This window comes from Gymnogyps californianus, chromosome 1, assembly GCF_018139145.2.
Source record: "Gymnogyps californianus isolate 813 chromosome 1, ASM1813914v2, whole genome shotgun sequence".
Classification (NCBI taxonomy): domain Eukaryota; kingdom Metazoa; phylum Chordata; class Aves; order Accipitriformes; family Cathartidae; genus Gymnogyps; species Gymnogyps californianus.
Window position 1 is genome coordinate 209,754,337 of NC_059471.1, and position 21,653 is coordinate 209,775,989.

General features: G+C 39.0%; 1 protein-coding gene across 2 annotated transcripts in view; it reads right to left on the reverse strand.

The window, feature by feature from the left end:
• Nucleotides 1–21,653, reverse strand: part of SEMA3D (semaphorin 3D) — a 144,654-nt gene that overhangs the window by 69,934 nt on the left and 53,067 nt on the right. For both annotated transcript variants that reach the window (XM_050892176.1, XM_050892185.1), the window contains one exon: nt 11,080–11,240. In XM_050892176.1, coding sequence (XP_050748133.1) covers nt 11,080–11,240 — 161 coding nt within the window. The remainder of the gene's footprint in view (nt 1–11,079; nt 11,241–21,653) is intronic.

Here is a 21,653-nt window from a genome sequence, read left to right on the forward strand (position 1 = left end):
TGCTGCCTGGGCAGAGTGGGATGAGTCTTACTTGTAGCAGTGGTCTGGTGCAAGTGCCACTGGGTTAAGGAGGAGACATGAGGCTTAAGAGGTGCTGGTGAAGAAAAGCTGATGAAAAGGAACAGCTGGAGGAATATAAGATCATGGATCTCCAAATACATTTGGCCAAGGAGACTTAAGCTGAGATCTGATCTTCAGTTCTCTTGTACATAAACTTTATGCTCAATTCTGCCTAAGATCCCTGTATCAGTAACAGAGAAGGCTAGAGGTCTTTGAGGGGTTTTGGAGATTTTTGGCCAAAGTTTAGGTATCCAGTTAGGTAGACAAGATGTCCCTCTGTAGGCTTTTCAAAGTGCCCAGCTGTCCTTGCCAACTACATAGAAGAACCATATCCCTGCTTTGGGAAGCGCAGTTACATTCAAAGACATCTGCTTGAAAGCATCACACATATTAATGGACTCAACTCTACCCTCAATTCTGCTGCAGATTCCTTCATGGGAAATAGTGTTTGTCGTACAAGGCTGAGATATACACACTCCCTTTTCTATGATAATTAACCACAGTCAATTATCATTAAAATGTCAATTGTTTTACTTTCTGGCTGCTCAACAGCCTCAGTATTTAGCATTATACAAGGCTACATCAGACAATGAAAAGTGAAGCTAAGTGATCCAACTTTAAAATCAATTTGCAATTATATATGGGGGATTTAAAGTGATATTTATTTGCTTTCCATGACAGAAATGAGAGGTTCCCAGAAACTGTCAGTTCTAAATTGTAATAGGTCAAGAAAATTGCATAATAAATAATGAGCCAATGTGCTGAGCAAGAAAGCATAAACTTAATTTTTTATTAGATCACATGCTGTGTAACAGTACCACAGGTCTGGTTCCTTCAAACACTGACACACAAGTAACTTTACATATGTAAAATAGTCTCAGTGAATTTTCACATGCATAAGCTTATTTGCATGCATCTGTGTTGACTTTTCTGTAGGGGGTGAAATTAAGTCTTAGTATTATATTTTATTCAGACAAGTTACTTAGTTTCACAATATACAAAAAGTAAGACTAGATGCTCCAGTAGTTTCTTTTATATTTAAAATCTTCGAGCTTGTAGATGGTTTGATGCTTTGAAATTGGTCATTTTGTTTTATAATTTTTTTTAGTTCACTTGCTGAATTGACAATGGTAATGTCTTATTTAACAAAGACTTTTTCCTAAATTCCTCAAAAAGTAAAACCTCAAATAAAGAAAAAAAAAAAAAACAACCAAACAACCAATACATAATAATGGTGACAACAACATTGACATGTAAAATTATACTCATTTCATGTTACAAACAGCACAAATTATATATATAATATATTTTATGGTTGCATCTATATTTGAAATGTCTGGAGAAATCTTAGGATAGCTAGGTGGGGTTACTGAATTTAAGGGAAGAATGTAACTATTTGAAATACGTGAACTATATACTTAAACAGGATTATTTTCTTCTCTTAATCTTCAGTTTATTTTCCTTGCAAAATATCCATATCGAAATTCCAAAGGTCGGCTACTGCCATGATTTCCTGATTTTATCTTCTATAGCCCAATAAAAAAATATACCTTACCATTACTTTTAGATCATTCTACAAATATTTTCTTAAATTTAGCAACAGGAAAGAAATTAAAATCTCCTAATAAATGCAAGTTAATAAGTTCTCTGCTAGCAGAGTGAAAGAAAACCTCCCAGGCGTACAAAATTAAGTAGTACATAAGTGTAGGACAGATAAGGTATCACTTTAAAGGGTAGCTGGAAATTGATTTCTGATTAAAACAAAACATTAAAAACCACAAAGGTCCTTTTCAGATCAGAAGCAGAGTAATTTCTAAAAGTAACATTTTTTCTTCCTCCAAACACGCATTTTTACTATAAGAAAGGAACAAAAAGGCAAAAGTGAATTTAAAAAAAAAAAAGATCATTTACGTACATAAATTGATATGTGGTTGCTATAGATATCATTATGTGTATATATAAACAATAGCTGGACTCACTTCTAAGAGTTTCATTCCAGCTGCCATCTGTCATGCATTAACAATACTGGTTACAAGTGAGTATTTTCCTCATCTTTCTGTATCTACCTTTCCCTATCCAATTTTGTTCCTAGGCTAACACTTAGATTATAAATCCTTAGGGGAAGTGATGCTCAAAAATAAAATGGTGAACTCTGATTCTAAAGAAACTGTTTTATGAAATTACCGCTTTTCCAAGAATCATTTCTGATGAAGTTACTAAATCTGGGATGATGCAGGGCTTTACCAAAAGAGTGGAAAATACTATATATTGCCACAACGCAACAGAGAAGGAACACAAGATATCTAAGGAAATTACAGGCCTATTGGTCTTATTTCATCTGTTTGTAAGGCTTCAAAACAAATTTTTAGTTAGGGAAGGAATAATTTAAGTTTCCGATGAAGATGGAGTATGGTACAAAAGACAATATAACTTGGTAAAGAGCTGTTATTCCACCCTAATATTGTACTTTTCTTTAATAACATAGCTGAATTGCATACTACATTAATGTGGTAGAGCTCCTCTTCGTCAGGGCTCCAATTAAGTATTTCATAAGTTGCCACATGGGAATTTATTAGCTCAGCTGGCAAAAATAGGTATTATTAGACAAAGAAATTGTCTGATAGGTAAAGAACTTATGGTAGAGAGTTACTCATGGAGTTCCTCAAGAAACAGTGTCAGAGCTCATCCTATTTCCTATACCCTTCCGTAGCCTTGGCAAAAACCCAGCACTCTGCAACATGTGCAGATGACACAAAGTTGGGAAGCATCACTAACACAAATGAAGACTGGTAATATTACGCAGGAAGTATCAAAAGGCTACAAAGACCAGAATTATAAACAGTCAGAGGTAACGGGTATAAACTGGTCATAAATAAATACAGATTGCAGATTTAAAAAAAAATAAATCTGAAACATCAGAGTAGCAAGGTTCTGGTCTATAGCAACAACGTTGCTCAAGAAGTTGCATGAAGTATCCCACAAGGCCCCTTACAGCAGATTTGGACCAGGTTATGAAAGGAATAACTGCTACATGAGGTAGTTGCTGGTGATAGCAGGGAGTGAGACCAATTGACTAACATGACTCCTTCCAGTTCTATGTCCCCAAGATAGTCACGCTCATGCCAGCAGCAAGCACTTGAGTGTCGCATTGAGGTTGACGGCTTTCAGCAGCCCTGGGAGTTTCAGTGGAGCCTCTCACGTGCTTGACGCTGCACACGTGCTTCAGCACTTCTCTATCAGTACAGTCTCTGGTACAAGAAACCCCGAAGTGTTTTATTAGTGGTACATGTAGCACCAGCAGTATGTGTCCGTATCTGGAGTGAAGGACATAGGTGATCAGCGTGTCTCGTAACACTCACTCTGAATTTGAGTCCTGTAAAGAAAGGGATTGCTTCCTTCCTATTTTGAAGGAATAAGAGGTGGTAGAAGCACTTAGAGGAAAATATACTGATTTTAAACAGCTGCTTGATGCAGTAAGAGAAAGCCTGCTTTCTTCCCTTGTTTTATTGTATGTACTAGATATTCATTATATTGATGCTTAAGGAAAGGCATGCAATAAAATTACAGCTTCCTGGGCATCAAAATATCTCATTAAGGCTTTGTGAATCATGTAGACCATAACTCGGAAGCTTAAGCTCATTGGTATGAGTGAATTCACCATACAACCGTTCCAACTGCAGCTTCCAAAGAACAAAGCCATATTGAGCTGTAAACCCATTGTCACGCTGGCATATGCAATATACTCCCCCTGAGAAACTCTCCTCCATGAGAAACTACTTCCCTGTGTGAAAAAAAAAAAAAAAAGGATTGATGACAGCCCAATGTGACCATAAAGCGGGTACAGTAAAGAGGGCAACATGATCCAAAAACACTAAGTAAACCAGGAGACAGTCTAATCCCAGTTTTGCTATTGCCCTACTATATGTGACAGTCAGGTCTCAGTTTTCCCACCAGTAAAATGACAATAATGTGACTTGCCTTTTTTTCCTGAAGAACTTAATAATTCATAGCTAAAAAATGAAAAGTAAAGAAAAATAGTAAGATCAAGGAGCACTGAGAAAAGACACAACAGTGATCCAATAAGACTGACACACTGCTGCATAAGATAATATCATAAATGTCACACCCCAATACCATAAGAGTGGGTGTTCATGGATTGCTGCCTGAGAACTAGGACATTTGTCACTTCTGTACACTGACCCTGGGTCACTTCACTGAAAATTACTGCAAGCATTAGAAATTTATTGAATTTCCCAACAAACACTGGAAAGAATTTAATGCTGTTTTAGTATTATTTTGCTGAAAACAAAGAGTATTTTAATTAACGGGAAAATGAACTGATTTTAGCATACCATGCCTGTATACCAGTTGCTCTCTAAATACCTCACATCTGTTGCATTCATGTGTGCGGTATGGGAAGTCCACAGCTTGGGGAACTGGACAGATTGTTCTCATACACAAATCCTAAGAGGAAGGTTACCCTAAACAGTTCTTGTAACTGGCTCCCACTGTACTTGCTGTACTCTGGAATTCAATATTTTAAAGTCATCAGCAAAGAAAGGAAGTTAATACATTTAAGTTCCTTATCTGAATTTCTCCCTGTATTTGAAACCTAACCAGGCTGTCTTTAGAGTTAGATTTTTTCACCTAGTTTTCTTTTTAACAGTTTTATCAAGGTTTAGCTAACTCTCAGAAACACTTAGAGATCCCTAAAAACCAGGAATGTATTCTTAAATGTGTTTTATGTGTGCCACAGGCCTTCCTTCTTTCAACAGGTATTCCTACACCTGATGTGCTAATTCCCATACCTCAAATATACATCCAGGGAGATACTTGACTGGAATTTCCAACTCCTATTATTTCATAGTAGCATAAAATTGGATCTCTGAAAGATATAATTTGATATGGCACAAGGAGGAGAGGGAAAGAGGATATGAGGATTGATTCAGAGTGATTTACAACACTGTGGGAAGTGCCAGTGTCAGTGTATGGCATTCTTTATTTTCACGGTGTTGTCAAACTGAGTAAAATGCACTGGAAGTCAGAGGGAAATAGCGGTCATGTATTTGGATGACACATTCACAGGCTTTTGGTAGCTTAAATTTGGCAAATGGCTGTTAGGGTGAAACCTCTTATTAGAACCAAATGGGCTTTTTATATTGCATCTGTCTGAGACAATGCAAGACCTCCACATGCCACAGTTCTCCTCTTAAACTGTGATCCATCCTCCAACACAATTTAAGAAGTAGCCAATGCTTTCAGTACTTAAGCATTTTCTGAAAAGTGCATTTTCATGTGTACGTTATGAGCATATGTGAAAGCTTAAAGAAAATGGACCAGATGCTGATTTCATTTACACTGGATTAAATCTTGAAAGGCTTCAGTGCTTTTACACTTCATTTTCCACAGTGTAACCACAGCAGACTTCTGACTACCGTCTGTTTCTCCTAAAAGGAAACCGTACACCAGGATTTTTAGGGTAAATGGCATTGCTCCTGATATGTTTATCACTTCAGACTGAAGACAAATCCTGCCTTTGAAACAGTCAAAGCCCAATATGAGCAAATGTTTTCAGAGGGCAGGATACTGGTGATTCTTTATACCTAAACATATGGGTAAAATATAAAAATGACAGTGGATGTTTATGGAAACATAATTTATGGCAACAATGCAAAAGGAAATAACAGAGACACTCTCTTCCACCTAGGATTGCTGTCATTCTGGTTACATACTGCTTTCTTCATGTCTTGCCCCTCTCTGTTGTTTTGTGCCTGTAAACACCGTTGAAAAGCTTCCGCCTTGTCTACACAGGTGCCTAAATTTAAGTCTGTCAAATGATTTTATGGACTCCAAAAGGTTTTCAGAGGTTCAAAACAAGAGTTAAATAGCTCAATGGTAAGGGCCCTCCAAGGGCTAGCAAGCACAAAGTTATCACCTCTGTCTCTGGAAGTCCCTAACCTGAAGCACCATTATAGCTTCTTCTTACACTCTTCTTTCAGTGCCCACTGCTGACCATCTTTGGGGACAGGACACTAAACTGTATGGGTACCCAGTAAAAACAGTCTTGTTTTATTACAAATGATAGATAAGATGGTTTCTATTTCTATTAATTTTGGGAGGAAGGGAAATACTCTAAAATAGGTGGAAGTGAGTATCCTATGACCTGCAACACCCAGAAAAGTTCCCTTTGTTTCAAAAGCAGAGCCATCAGTATCCATTTACTCCTGGAAACTAATTCCCCATGTGCGGAGGGTCAAACCATGCCCCTGTCAAATCTCAGCCTCACCTCAATGAGTTTCTTAGAACTTTTTCTACTCACAGAGACTGAGAACAAACCAATGTAATCCCAGATAGACTCATGACCATCCTCTTCCAGTTCCACTGGGTTTATTCTAGATTTTCCCAGTCCTCATGCGCCCACTTTCAGAACTTTAGATATTTCCACTGGTTTCCACATGACTCTTTGGCCTTCAGTGATGTTGCCTGGTAAGCCTTTTTCTTCTGACAGGTCAAGAAAGCTTCACCCTCAGACAGTCTACAGCTTTTGCTGACAGGCAGAAAGCTAAATTCCTTTGAGTTATAGAATAAGCAGCACATATTTGTTTAGGAAAGACCAATCTTGGTATTACTGTGTTTCAAGGCTGCAATAAACATCTCAGACTCTGTATGTATTCCTGAGGCTCTGGCTTGATGGCAAGAACCAAAGCCTCCCTTCAGTACTGGCTAAATTCCCACTGGGTTCCTTCCTAATTGAGACCATGCTTTTATGGACTGACAGGAGGTTTCCCAGAGCAATGAAGGTAAAATTCAGCTCCTGTATCTCGAGGGTGCTGTTTTACATAAATATGCATATGTATTTGTATATATGTTCCCCTTCCTGCAGAGATGGGTGGGTCACACTGCAGATATTGCACAGTGATACTAGTGCTGACATATAACCCCACTTGGGCTGTTGGTAAGCACTGGAGTTATAGAAAGGTGCAGTATTTCTTTGCAGCTATTTCATAAGCATTTACCCAGCTGATATATATATACACATGCATATGTATTTTTTACTGTGAAATACAGATAAAAATCAATACAAGAGGGCATTAAAGGATAAGTCACAAGACAGCTGCACCTGGTAATGCCAAAAAAATAGTAGCAACTAGAAACTAAGGATGCTCCAAGCAACGATAATTTGTGACCCTGTGCCAATACACACTGGGGCAGATGAAAACAACTTGTTCCAAAGCTGCTATTGGGGATCTGACATGTTTATCTATTTGGCCCACATGTGGCTGTGTCTTCTAGCACTGACAGCTCCTGCAGGTTGGCAGCTTTTCAAAAGCTTGTCAGCCCTTGATAGCATTCCTATTCCTGCAGAGATGGGCGGGTCGCGCTGCAGATTACACGGTGATAATAGTGCTGACATATAACCCCGCTTGCACTGTTAGCGAGCACAGGACTTACAGAAAGGTGCACCATTTCTTTGCAGCTATTTCATAAGTGTTTACCCAGCTGAAAACATTTTGTATTTAGTATTTATTTAGTTTAAGGAGTAAAATAACAAAGGCTTTAGGCAAACTCACAAGAAAATTCTATGTACCAAAGTAATCTTTCCAGCAGGACCCCAGAGCTTAGGATTCCTATAGAATTTCTTTTCCAGCTTTCTAGCCTCTCATGCTATTAAACACGTATGTTTGTTTGTTTTACACTGCACTTCTACTGGTTATGGCCTAGTTATCTTTGGATTTATTGTCTACATTTGCAATGCCGTGATAAACATAGGTTGCTGCTCTTTTCTGCTTTCTTTTTCTGAACATCTTTATTTTACTCATAGAAAGAAACCACAAATCTTCCAGTTCACAAATAGCATGCAACACTTGTCAGGCACCTCAGGATCTTTCAAGAAAAGACTATGCCACTTGATAATGCTATTGCTGCAATAGGAGCTAGAGGCTTCTATTCAGGATGACTTCACAGAAATTATATCCCTGCTACAGAAAGATGATTATCCTTTGCTAAGCTTTAGATATCTGTAGAGTGCAACCATTTTAGCTTTCTGCATTTGTCCTTCATTGTGGAGGACTTTTCTATTATACTGTTGTTTTATAATGAGGTTTGCAAGCACTGGAAACTAGATGGATTTTTTCAAACTGCCAGCTAAGGAAGTTTTCAACCAATTACGCAATAAATTTAATAAAAACTATAATGATTTGAGAAATTGGAACTCCAGAAGAATTATTGATTTATTTCATCAGGAAAAATATTCCAGGAAATAAAGCCATAATTGAATATATGTAAGTTAAATTAACTAATTTAGGCAAATAATTAGGTTGTAAAAAGGACATTATTAAATGATATATATGTATACATTAGAGAAGGGAGCAGGATACAATGCTTTAGATGTTTCTTTGAATACTATTCCAGAAATGTCTTAATATAGAGCATCAGACTCTACAATATAATCTTGCCAAGTAATTATATCCACAGATGAGGATTTTCTGAGACTAAATTGTTGGGGATCCTGACTTGGCTTTTTGAGGTATCAGTAGTTCTTAATATAACAAATATCTGAAATTGAGAGCTTTTTTTAAATAATCTGAATCTACCCAGTATAGAGCATTCTACAGTTCATGTTCAGTTTTGTTTTAAGGAAAGAAAACCTCAAACTACGCACAATCTTGCATTCTAGTTTCAAAGCTCTTACACCTCTCTTACCCCCTCAACTTGCTGTCTTTTAACCCTCTTTCCTCAAAGTCATTAGTAAACACATCGCTTATAGGCAGAAACTTAATATTCTAATCAATTACTTCTCATTTTAGCGGCTGTGTATAAGCAGATTCTTTTTTTCCAGATGACTCTTACTTCAGAGGAGTACAAAGGACACACTTCAGACCCTTGTAGTCTCAACATGTGTGGTTTCTTCGCACCGGGAAAGCCTGGAAGCGAGCCGCCTGGCCTGGCGCCAACCCAAACCACGGTCAGTCTAAACACAGCACCGGCAAATGCTACTTTCTGACACTTTGCCGCTACTGGAAAGTATCCTTTAGCGTTGGAACCTCGTCAGTGACTGAGATTTATACACAACCTCTCGTGCAACTTCCTTCATCTCATCTCTTCCCTCCCCAAACAAGTTTCTACCAGCCCAGCACGGAGGAACCAAAGAGAAACACTTGTGTGATATCATCTCATGTTACCTGGGCATTTACCTAAGAGGATAAGTTTCTAAAGTTGCTGAATGCCCATGGAGATCTTGGAAATCAGCACACCAAGATCCTTTGCGAAGCTTTTCAGTCAGTTTTAGCTATTTAAATATACTTTTCCTCAGTGTTTTGTCTGAAAAGTTAAAGATGACCTGAATGGTTAAACTAAGAAGTAGAAGTACTTGAACCTGCAGACAATAATTTCTTTAGTCCAGATATGCAAGTGGTTATGAGTTTTATTCCCTTCTTTCAGGTTACCACAGATATGTAGGCATACATTCTCTATTCAGCTTACCAAATGCAAATTTTCATTCCAATATATAGTGAGCCTTTGCTCTACAATGTCTATATTAAATGGCACTGTCTGGTTGCACACTAATTCTTCTGGCTCAGTCTGTGTTCTGCTCTTCTTGGAAAGCACAACATCCATAATGATCAGTGGTGGTTTGGCTAAAGGGAAAATGTTACCAGCTTGGACAGAGGGGAGGATCAAGCAGGGTGCTACCGCCTCCAGAAAGCTCTGAACTAATCGAGCCCGCTGAACATAACAGGAGGTGACAGCACTCAGCATCTCTCAGGAGGTAAGCAGCATCCCACAGAAACAGAAATCTGCTTTTCACACAAACAAAATTTGTTTTCTACAGAAAGCCTATGCCAGAAATTAATCTGTAGTCTGAAAATCTGCAATATGAATAATGCCGTTATTAATGCAATATCCTGAGGAGGTGCCGGCTTTTGAGTAAACTACTGAGATGGCAGATGCAAGTTAAGTGTTTGATAAAGCACCTGAGGTAAGACATTTCCTGAAACGCTCAGAATCTGAGTTTTAAAGAAACTGGCATATGGAGCATTGCAGAAGTCAAAATAAGAAATAAGATATTCAGCCTGGTACTATAGCTCTCCTACACAACGACAGCAAGTTGCGCTCAAACATGTGGGGCAAAATAGTCTCCTGTTACACCTGCTAAGCCCCTGCATTGCAGTTGTATTAATTCAGGGTCAGTTACCTCTTCAGAGCTGACAGCAGAACTTAGTAATTTAAAACCTCCTCCTGGTGCTTAAAGAAAATATCAAACACAGCTGAGAATTTAAATTTTCTTCAGTAAGTAACATATCTGGAACAAGCAGGAAAGCAGTTTTCATGTGTGTTCCTGTGCAAGCATCTGTTTTTTACATGGAGCAGTCACTTGTGCTTACAAAAGCTCATCATGTCTGCTAGAAATACCAAAGGCTAAATTGCCATCTTATTACCTGGAGGTAACACATTGTCCTAGGGCATGGGAGTACAGTAGATCCCAGTGGAAGCTCCTCCTATCACTAGTAATTCTAGATATTAATACAAATGTTAGTAACATTTTTACTATAATTTAAACATCAAAAATGCCTCTGCTCTGTTTAATATCACAGTAATATAATCCCAGTGATGCCAGGAAGCAAGGAAAGAGCTATCTTCAGTTATCTTCTTTCAAATGCTTTTATTTGAGGAGGGTGACCATGACCAGAGAAATTAAGAAGCAAACACTCTGAGCTGCATTTTTCCCTATTTGCTGATATTTTGATATTACTTTCATGCACTGCAGGGCTTCTCCAGGTAGTTGACCTCTTGCAGAACATCAGTCTCACAGGAGCTCATATACCATGAGAAGTTCAATTTATTAAAATTTATTAAAAATAATCTGTATAACTATAGGAGGTGAGATTATCGAATCCTGGTACACAGCATTGCACAATGAATCTGCCAGTTACCCAGTGAAGGGAAAAAAAACAAAGAGAGAGAGAAAAAGGAACAAAATTAAACTTATGAGATTAACTCTCTGGAAAATAAACTGACCTTTTTTACATTTTTGTTTAAATCAACCAAGTTGAGCAGGAAGATGTGGTCTTTAGCCCCGATTAGCAGCCGGCCCCTCTCCTCATCTAGCAGCAGGGTTCGAAAATCAAGCCCCTCTGTTGAGCCCAGGAATGGGATGCAGCTGTTTGAAAGCAGCAAGTCTGTGGGAAAATGAAGAAAATCTTTATAATCAAAATGTTTACATATGACTCATTGGTGTCTTTTATAAATATATGCAACCAGCATGGAGTATGCCGGTGAGATAACTGCAGTCTTAGAGCATGTCTTTCAGGGTCATAATACAGTTCCTGTTAACCTTGGTTTTCTTTGGGTTTTTTTACTTCCAAATTGGGTAATATTTACTTTCACAAACCATTTTTCCGCATGATATTTTCTTAATAAATTATGTCTATGACATAAAGGAATCACATTCTTAGACAGAAATTAGAAACAAAAAAAGACAGATCTTTGCAAAATATGTGCTATACCTTTCTTTTGTTGTAAGAAAACTGATGTATGTTTATATCATCATACTCATGGATACACATGATCAAGGATCAATATCTCACCATATTTGGTGCTCTACATATAAAGCAGCAAAGAAGGTCAATGCCAGCAAAGAATTGTTAGGAGCAGGAAACAGTGGTTAGATGTGGCAGGTATCATAGACTCACAGAATGGTTTGAGCTGAAAGGGACCTTCAAAGATCATCTAGTCCACCTCCCCTGCCACGGGCAGGGACAGCTTTCACTAGACCAGGTTGCTCAACCCCATCCTACCTGATATTGAACACTCCCAGTGATGGGGCATACACAGCTTCTCTGGGCAACCTGTTGTTGTAAACACCCTCATAGTAAAAAATGTCTTCCTTATGTCCAATCTAAATTTACCTTCTTTCAGTTTACAATGGCTGCCCCTTGTTCTGTCACTACAGACCCTAGTAAAAAGTCTCTCTCCATCTTTCTTATGAGCCCTCTTTATATATTGAAAGGCCACAATAAGGTCTTCCCGGAGCCTTCTCTTCTCCAGGCTGAACAACCCCAACTCTCTCAGCCTTTGTTCATAGGAGAGGTGTTCCAGCCTTCCGACCATTTTTGTGAGCCTCATCTGGACCCACTCTAATAGGTCCATGTCTTTCTTGTACTGGGGACCCCAGAACTGGATGTAGTACTGCAGGTGGGCTCTCACAAGAACAGATGAGATGGGGAGAATCACCACTCTCGACCTGCTGGCCACACTTCTTTTGGTGCAGCCCAGGATACTTTTGGCTTTCTGGGCTGCAAGTGCACATTGCTGGCTCATATCCAATTTTTCATCCACCAGTATCCCAAGTCCTTCTCTACAGGGTGGCTCTTAATCTGTTCATCACTCAGTCTATATTGATATTGAGGATTGCCCCAACCCAGGTGCAGGACCTTGCACTTGGCCTTGTTGAACTTCACATGGTTTGCATGGGCCTGCTCCTCCAGCCTGTCAAGGGACCTTCAAAGATCATTTAGTCCAACTAGATGAGGGATGGCATCCCTTCCCTTAGGTGTATCAACTGCACCACTCAGGTTGATGTCATCCACAACCTTGGTGAGGGTGCACTCAATCCCATTATGTCATTGATGAAGATATTAAATAGCATTGGTCCCAGTACAGACCCTTGGGGGACACCACTCATTACTGATTTCCACTTGGACATTAAGCTGTATATATAATATGGTTGAGAAGAACTGGAAGGAGGTAACAACCATAATGTGTATAGAAAGTTTGATATAAGGTTCAGTTTGTCCATTGTCTAATATTAAGTTCTGGTGGCAGTATAGAGAATTGCTATAATTAAATTTTCAATTACTATCATTTCAATTGAGAATTGAGATCCTAATCAACAACCATCGAGCAGAGGTATATCCCTAGGGCACAGTACTGAAATGAAGGCAGTATAGAGGCATATTAAGGGGAGCATCCAGTAGCAACACCTCTAAGATCCTAAGGTCTTTCCTTACAGAGGTGGCAATGGGTGGCTCTTCCTGCATCCTCATCCTTTCTGCAGAGGAAGTTTTCCCTATTAAAAGCATAAACTTGACACTTAAGTTTTACTGTGGTTTAATAGTGGCTTCCAATCTCTTTCAAAAGGTAATGAAGAAAAAGATGTTTCTCTATGAAACTAATGAAAAAATCTATCCCTCTCCCATAAAAAAACCTAAAAGGCTGTAAAGTAAAAAGTCTGTAACCTTTTGTGTAATGAAGACTCTGTGGACGTAATTCTGCATGAGGACGCAAACAACATACAGAAAAAAAGCACAACGAGAGTTTAATCTTGTTGGGCAGTCATTAATTTGGGGACAACGAAAATAAACATGTGAATCAGTTCTTCCACAAGCAAGCTCTCCAAGCTAAACTATTCAGAAATCTTCGGACAGAAAGGCAAATCCTGTATTTAACTGAACATAAAATTAAGGGTATTTCCACCTTTCTGGCACTGGATGGACAATGTATCCTTCCTGCTAGAATCCTTCCTGCTAGAGAGGCTAGACTTACAGCACAAGTTATTTACACTTCCTGATCATGATGAAAATCAGGGCCAGTATTTTGCAGATTAACTCCTGAACAAAATAAAGGGGAAAAAAAAAAAAAACCAACAACCCAAACTTTTTTTTCCAAGGTCTCTCACAAAACATGACACAGGCAAAGCAAAGATTAAGTCCTGTTGCTGGCTAATAAACAGCACTGTGGGAGAAAAAATATTTTATCATTATTAATCTGACTACCTGGTATATAATTATGATAATTATTTTTTGGCTCAGTCACTTTTGCTTAACCTCGTGTGGTTTTTTCTGGCTCACTGCTGGATGTTGTTACGGTACTGTCTGAAAACAAATTGTCTTGTATTGCAGCTCCTGTTCCCCTAGGTGAGATTTATTTGGCAGTACTTTGAAAAAAATCTTACTTCACATTGAAAAATTAAATCCAACGTTAAGCACTGCACTGCTTTATGCCAGCACCGTCCTTGCTTTTGTGAAGACAAAGATGTCAGGGGTTTGGGTTTTTTTTTCCTAAATTAGCAACACTGTAAAAGACCTGCTTATTAATCGACAGCAAGATTACTTAGGAACAACTTATGGTTAGAATGGTACTTAAGTTAGCATGGTAAAAACTTAAGTCCCATCCAAACTACTTCTTGCACTAGAGCTGGCTGACGAATAGCCTGGCTGAAGAATAGCCAAGCCAGTGTAATAAATAAATACAAATTTTAAAAAGGAAAAAGAAAAGCCCTCTAAACACAGAACTTCTGAAGCTTAGCTCACTCCACTAGCGTGTTTTCGCCCAATAAGAAATAAAGAGGTACTCCTCCTGACACTTGTTGTTACTGGGTTCTCTGATACAGGACAACCACTTCTAGTGAAACTCTATTAATTTTTGTGTGTTATGTAGATGTGTCTTCATTAGACGTCATGCTCTGTACAAACCTCCTCCCTTGTTTTTTCTGACTGGAAATTTTTGGTGCTGGATATGACGGAGCTGTTTATTGGGAAAGGGTTCTCTGATGCTGATTGCAGCACAGCAGGAGGTTTTAGCTCCCTTAGGCTACTCAAATTCTTCTTGGCTGATCTCTAAAATACTGTTTATCAGCTGAGCGTTGCTGGAGCATATAATTTCTAAGTAATTGTCTTTCTCTTCTCCACCCATGACATAAGAGCTGGCTACATTATTAGATTATCTGATCCATTGTAGCTTAAATCCCTATTTAATAGTTCTATGTCCCAATTAGTAGATAGGATGGAGGGAAGAAGAGGAGTACAGGATTACAGTATCTAGTAATTAGTCATTCACAAGCATTAACATGAATAAACAGGAGAGATTAATGAATTTCACAGGCTACTGTATTTCAGCAATCCATATCACCCTCTGTTACTTTTAGATCTCTTCTGATGACAAGCTTCCAGTCACATCATAGTGTTCGCCTGTGGGACATGGATAACTAAGATGCAGAATATTAGGGAAAATTCCTTCTCATCTCCAGCCATAGGCATTTGATCTGAGTAAGGATAAATGATACGTTTGTGCGAATGCTCTGAAGCACTTTCATTGCCTACAGTCATGCAATCCATGAGCCTTTGCAAGTGTGTCACTTGCCAAAATATGTAGACCTGATTCTCCACATATCTGAAAGGAGCTGGAGAGCAGTCTCAGCCACTTCTCATTTCTTTCTTATTTGGAAGGAAGAATCTCTGTAGTGATCACCCCGAAAAGACATTTGTCATCTATTGCTTAACACTTCTAGTTTTTCTCAGTAAAGAGCCACTTAGGACAGCTACAACGGGGGAGGGAAAAAGTTGTCTCATGACTGAAACACCCAAATGGGAATGAGCCCTGCCTGGTGCCTTGTACAGTCATTTGTTTCACTGCATCATAAGGAAAACATCTGTAAAATGTTCCAGATTGAAGTGACAGCATTGCACACTGATTTCTTACCGACGCAAACGACAACACAAGCTGCGAAGCAGTGAAGACTCAGGTTTAGTCAGTTATTTACTAACTATTGAAAAGAGGTTGGAAATAAAACTCTGAACATGGCCACTGATAAGATTAAAACTGAAACATGACTTAATAAAATTTGTCAAGTAAATATTAACAGAGAATTGATTAAATTACAGCCAAATTAATCATTGTCCTCATTCCATAAAAGCAAAACAATCCAATCTTATGGATTGGAATTGCCCTTCACAGTGAGATATATTTAATATCACCAAGGATATTAGACTGGAAAAATTTACTATGAAAAGCATATTTGCCCAGCGGCTTTCAAGCTTAGAGCTTAGACAAAGCTGTTGATTTGAATCACTGCATCTCGGTAGCCAGGCTAATATAGAAACAGCATTCTCACAATGCACAGAAACAAAGTTAGTTACAGGGATGGTCTTGCATGAGTACATGTTCAGCACTCAGTTTATAGTGTGTATTTGCTGTTTTACTGAAAATTAAATACTTTTTTCCAGTCTGGTGATTAAATGAATATTCAGCAAACTCCCTTTCTGGGTTAATATTTCACTGCTGAGTGGTAGAAGCTGGAATAGTGACTGGTTTTTATTCATTTAGAAAAGTATCTCAGTGGACTTGGCTCACAACAGCATGATCATTGCTTACTTAATCCCCAGCAGCAGAGCCACAGCATAAAGGCTTTGAATGAAAAAATGTCATTCTGTTCTGATAATATGTATTTACATTTATACAGCATATTTAGACTTCTTAGCCTCAAGTCACATATGTGGTGACAGTGTTGTCATTCCTCAACTCCAGCATGGTGTAAGCATGCAGCAGTCTGGAACTGCTTGGTCGAGGCTCAGAATTGCCTTTGTGAACAGTCATAGACATTTTTGTAATGATAGGCCATGCCTAAATTGGCAGAAAGGGAACTCCTCAACCTGTTTCAAAACAGCTACATCTAATGACACCTTTGAAGGACTCTGAATTTAAAGGTTATGTATGTATAATTCTGTAATTTTCATATACAGTAAAAAACAAATGTCACGTCGTTTTCCTTTAGATAGGAGCAAGTCCTTTCATGTGCTGGAAAATACTCGTGACAATTTATATGGGTATTGTGTGAGCCTTCAAGTAAATTTTTGAGATAAAGAAATGTCAATATAGCACGCTTACAGCAATTTACTTAATTCCTAAAGTATTCTGAGTTTAAAAGATCCAATTGACCCCAGATGTATTTGTATGAAGGCAAAGAGAATAGTTCCAGTCTACTACCAATCTCTACTACATATTGCAAGAAGCAAGTTACATTTTGTCCATGGTGAGATGCAGCTAAACAATGATTTGTTGTGCATACCATGTGGCTCTCATTTCTATACAATGAATTTTATTTGGCCTAGAGAAAAATGTCATATTCATGGCACAGCAGAGCCTTTCCAAAAGGATATGGATTACTGGGAACAGAGAAAACATGATTTCTCATTGGCAAAATATTGTGTCAAAATCTTGGTTCTCTTTCTGAGTAGTCCCCCAAACCACCTTGTACTCTACCACATATTTTGGTGTTAGGCACGTCTGTTCCTCTTTTAGGATTGAATTTTTCTCCAGGAGAGTATTACAGTCTAGGAAGGTGACATTGGAAAGAGTACTTTTTCAAAGATTGCTCCAAAATTCAGGAATAGTCAGCTGCAGGATTTAAGGCATTTCAGGGCATTTTCACTTGGAGCTTCAGGCACTTCTGTGGGCCTGCTCAGCAATCAGCAAACTTAACATTTCCCACATCTCTATTTGCAAATACTTATTGGTAGATGTCAAATCTGTCAGCATTTTACAACCCAGAAAAATCATGAGTAATTAAAGTACCTCCATTATACGCTATGCTTCTCAAACCATCATTACAGACAATGGTAACGAAGCAATAGCTCTCTCTGTGCAGTACTGTGAAGACATTTTTTACACCTTTCATCAGGAAGGGACAGATCATCTTATCTTCAGATAACCTTTGCAACAGCTACTCCATGCATAAGGGGGGGGGAAGTAACTCATGCTGTGGGACCCGATTCTCTTTCATATCAATAAAGCTCACTTGAAGAGAGGTGCTTCTGCAAGATCAGAATTGAGACTACTGCAGATTATTTAGTTCATCTATTTCAGAGTCAGGGGTTATAATCGATCCACAGTCCTGTCTTTGTCTGACTCAGTGTTTTTTTAAATCTGCAAAAATAGTAATACTGTAAAACAAAATAGGTAGGTGCTTATTACCAAAAACACACCCAGTTAAACCATGAACTAAACAATTCTCGCTTATGTTTATGGAAGTGTATTTTAGTTGCATTTTAACTGCAAATAAATTTGACTAGTGAGCCAGCTGCACAAATAACTTGTAAAGTGTTATTATTGCAGAGATGATTAAAAGCTGCTTTGTGACTTCATGTTATTGGTGAAAAAATGCAAAGGCCCAACTGACAAACTTTACAGAGCCAAACCAAATAATTGACTTTAGATAGCACAACTGAAAACATATCTGAGTGAAACATTTTTTTTTCCTGAAGAAGACCTAAGACTATGGATTTGCACAGGTTCCCTTTTCCTAAGTAGTTTATCTTTCTTGCAAAACTGCCAAAGTAAGCAAACTCACTGTTGTTTCCAAGAAAAACTTAAATCACCTTTTTTTTTTTTTAAAGTGATACTGTGGATATTTAGAGAATAGGCATTACAAATGTAATTCAGTATAAATGATTAGCAAGTATATGAGCTTTGGTAATGTGCAGGTAATTATTGTCATCTCATCACACATACCCGTCCATTAAGAATGCCTGGCACATTGATAGACTTAAATAGTACCAAATCTCCTCTTTAAATGAAAGGCAGAACATGCAAACAATGGACTCATCACCTCTATTTCCTCCTTTTCAATTGTCAGGACCAAACTTACCTTTTTTCCCTTCACCTCTCACAGATTCTCAGCCTGTGTAATAGGTAAATAATCTGAGTCATTTGACCGAAATCTGCTTTCTTCCACTTCAGTCTTATTTCAAATTCCCTTCAAAGTACTCCAATGGTGAGAGGATATTGCTCTCTAAGAACATAAGACTTCTTCCTTATATCTGGCAGAGTAAAATTTTAGGCCATTATTGAAGTCAGAGGCCAGTTTTCTTCTCAACCTCATATAGTTCCTCAGATGAGGAACTGTCAACTAGAGACCACGCTCTAGCCCCGTCTTTTATAATTATCTTCTGGCGACCTGAGTGTCAAGCATCTGAGATAAAACCTCAGCCCTATTCTGAGGGAGATGGCTTATAAACTCACCTATTCCTAAAGCTATTCTGAAAACCCACATTACTAGATCCATAGTGGCAAATGGCCTATGACTTCACTGACCCTGGGAAAAGGCAGCTTTAAATGAATTCTGCTACTCCTGCTCTCTCTAGTTAGAATTTCATTTTTCAGATGCCTTGGAGCAACTCAAAATAAAGTAATTTCATTCACACCCTGGCTAACCATTTCCCAGCCTCTTGTCTCTCCCAATCTATCAGCCAGTCAAATACATGGAAAGCAAGAGAGCTATGCTAGCCTTCAGGTGGAAATAATGGCAAAATCCTCTTTGACTGGCTGATTTGAAAAAGCTGAGTAAGACTGATTGATTGTGAATCAGTTTTACTGCTTCAACTAGTCCACCATCTCATCTCATAAACCTTCCAGCTACCTTTATGTATGTAATCATATGACCTGCAATCAGAAAGGCATGAATCTTATGAAGGACATAGTCACGGGGAATGAAGCGTGGAGATTAGTCCACACTCTGAGGCAACACAAACAAGATGTACTGACAATAGGTTGTGTATAGTAGACGTCTAGCATTAAAACCATCTCAGGGATCTAGAACTTGCATTAACTTGCATGAATGAACACACTCCACTCTGCAGCAGCAGACTCATTCTTTCCTGCTTGGATGGAGACGTGTATTGCACTTTGCAAGTACATCCAGGTGTTAAAAATGTAACATGGTGATCATATTTAGCACTTTAAGGCACATAGCTCTTCCTTTGTCAAAGTATGGTTCATAAAATTATATGCAGTGCTATCCCTCCTTTCAAAACAAATTACTGTCATTATATTGCACTTGCCTTCAAAATAGTACCAACCCTTCATTTTAGACTTTACTTTCTTCAGTGATGCAAAAATGGCTATTTTCAAGCACCTGTACCTGCAATTTTCTGCTATCTGCATCTTCAGAGAAACTTCTGAGCACATGATATTCTTTGGAGAAGCACACAGCACCCTGAGGACAGACAGAGGAGCTCTTTGCTACATCTTATAGCCCATATATCTGTGGGCTGGTAAAACAACAGCAGGTTGTGTTATTTCTTCCGCCCATACTATCTGGTAGCAGCTGTACAGAACATGACACATTTTTAAATCCTTACTCAGTTTTTGCTCTGTTGATGAAATTTCAGCCTTAGGAAGTAAGATAAGTGGACTTTGTTTCACACTTGGAGCAAATGAGAATTTTGTTGTGGATTTCAGTGCCCACGATTTAAACCTGCAAGGAGTTTTCTCAAGTAAATCCGAGGTATAATTGGCTACAGAAATCTGGATTTGGCTCAGTAGCTGGTCTGACACTACCGATAGCTGCTGACAGATCTCTTTGGGAGTCTGACTCACTTTACTCAGACCTGCTTTCTCAGACTGTGCATCTGACGCAGGACTTGCTCCATTGAGCCTACAGCTGTTATATATGAAAGAGATTGTTTTTAAAATGGTCAGATATCTTAATAGTATGTCCATGTTAACATTTTTCTCTCTAGGTTCAAAAGTATTTGCCAGCTTCGTAATAAGTGTAATGTTCATAACAAAGTAGACTTTGTTTTAGACTTTCATGCTAAAATATGAGAGACCTTGAACTGCAGTGGCATGAACAACTCTGTTGTAATAAAAGCATCAGATGGCATGGGCCTGGAAAACACATTAATATCAATACTAACAGGCTTAGGAGAGATACAAAGCAGCATGAGCTACTCGTGAAGAAGGTAAGTTGACCGTGCAAAGGACAGTTAATGCCAAACATATTTTCTTGCTCAGTTACTTCATTAGTGCCTCTGTTTTCAAGACGTAAAAGAACAGCTTACAGACAGAAAAATCCAGATTTGTTGCCTATGATTGCTATTTGCAATTTCCATACTAGTGTAATTGTGTACTACGCATGAGTTATAACCAGTGTCTGTGAGCAACTCAGATTTTTATGAAAGCATTCAATAGCTGTACGTCCCCCTCTTCCTCACCCTCTGCATGCTCCACAGACACACAGACACACACCCCACTTGCACTTGCATCAAGACTCGGAGCCAGACTCTCAGTTTAACCACTAGGACCTGCAATAATTTTATCAGCTGAGGATCTAGCCCTGAGTGTATAGCAAGAAGCCATGGGGGCCATTCTTCTCTTCAACTCCAAGCATTGGACCAGAGCCCACACAAGCTGTATGGTCAGGCTGTAAAGCTAAATAAGATACAGAGATAAAGTCGTAACTACTAATAGCATATGTTCTTGCCATAGGGGCTGATGAGAGCTGGAGCTGGTGCAAGAGAAAGGGCAGGTCCATGCATCTGGGAGCAGATGAGGGAGGAAAGAAGTGGATATGTGTGTTTGGGGAGAAGGGAGCAGGGAGGGAGATGTCCTCCTGCCAGAAGCAGCACACTGTTATGTTGGCTCAGCTGCCATGAAACCACTGTCGGAGAGAGCTTGTAAGGTCTCTTAAGTGCTGATGGTCCTTCAACACCCTTCCCACAGTCCCCCTGAGGGCAAGAAAATTTCCTCACAACTGGATTTGAAAAGCTCGTCTGGTTTCTTGACTCAACCAAGACAGGTCCAGATGGACGAGGAGGCAGAGCAGTAAAGGAGGTGAAACAAGGTCTGGGAAACAATTACCAGCTCACCAGCGTGACCTGCTACCCAGGGAGCAAAGGCAGCGTTTGGCAGGGCTGAAGGGGCTGCGGTGGGAGGAGTGCCTGCACAGGAAAGGAGGTGAAGGGCAGGGACCTCTGTGAACAGATTTACCTGTCAGTGGAACAGATATTTCCGCTGTTGGCAGCAAACCTGCTCTG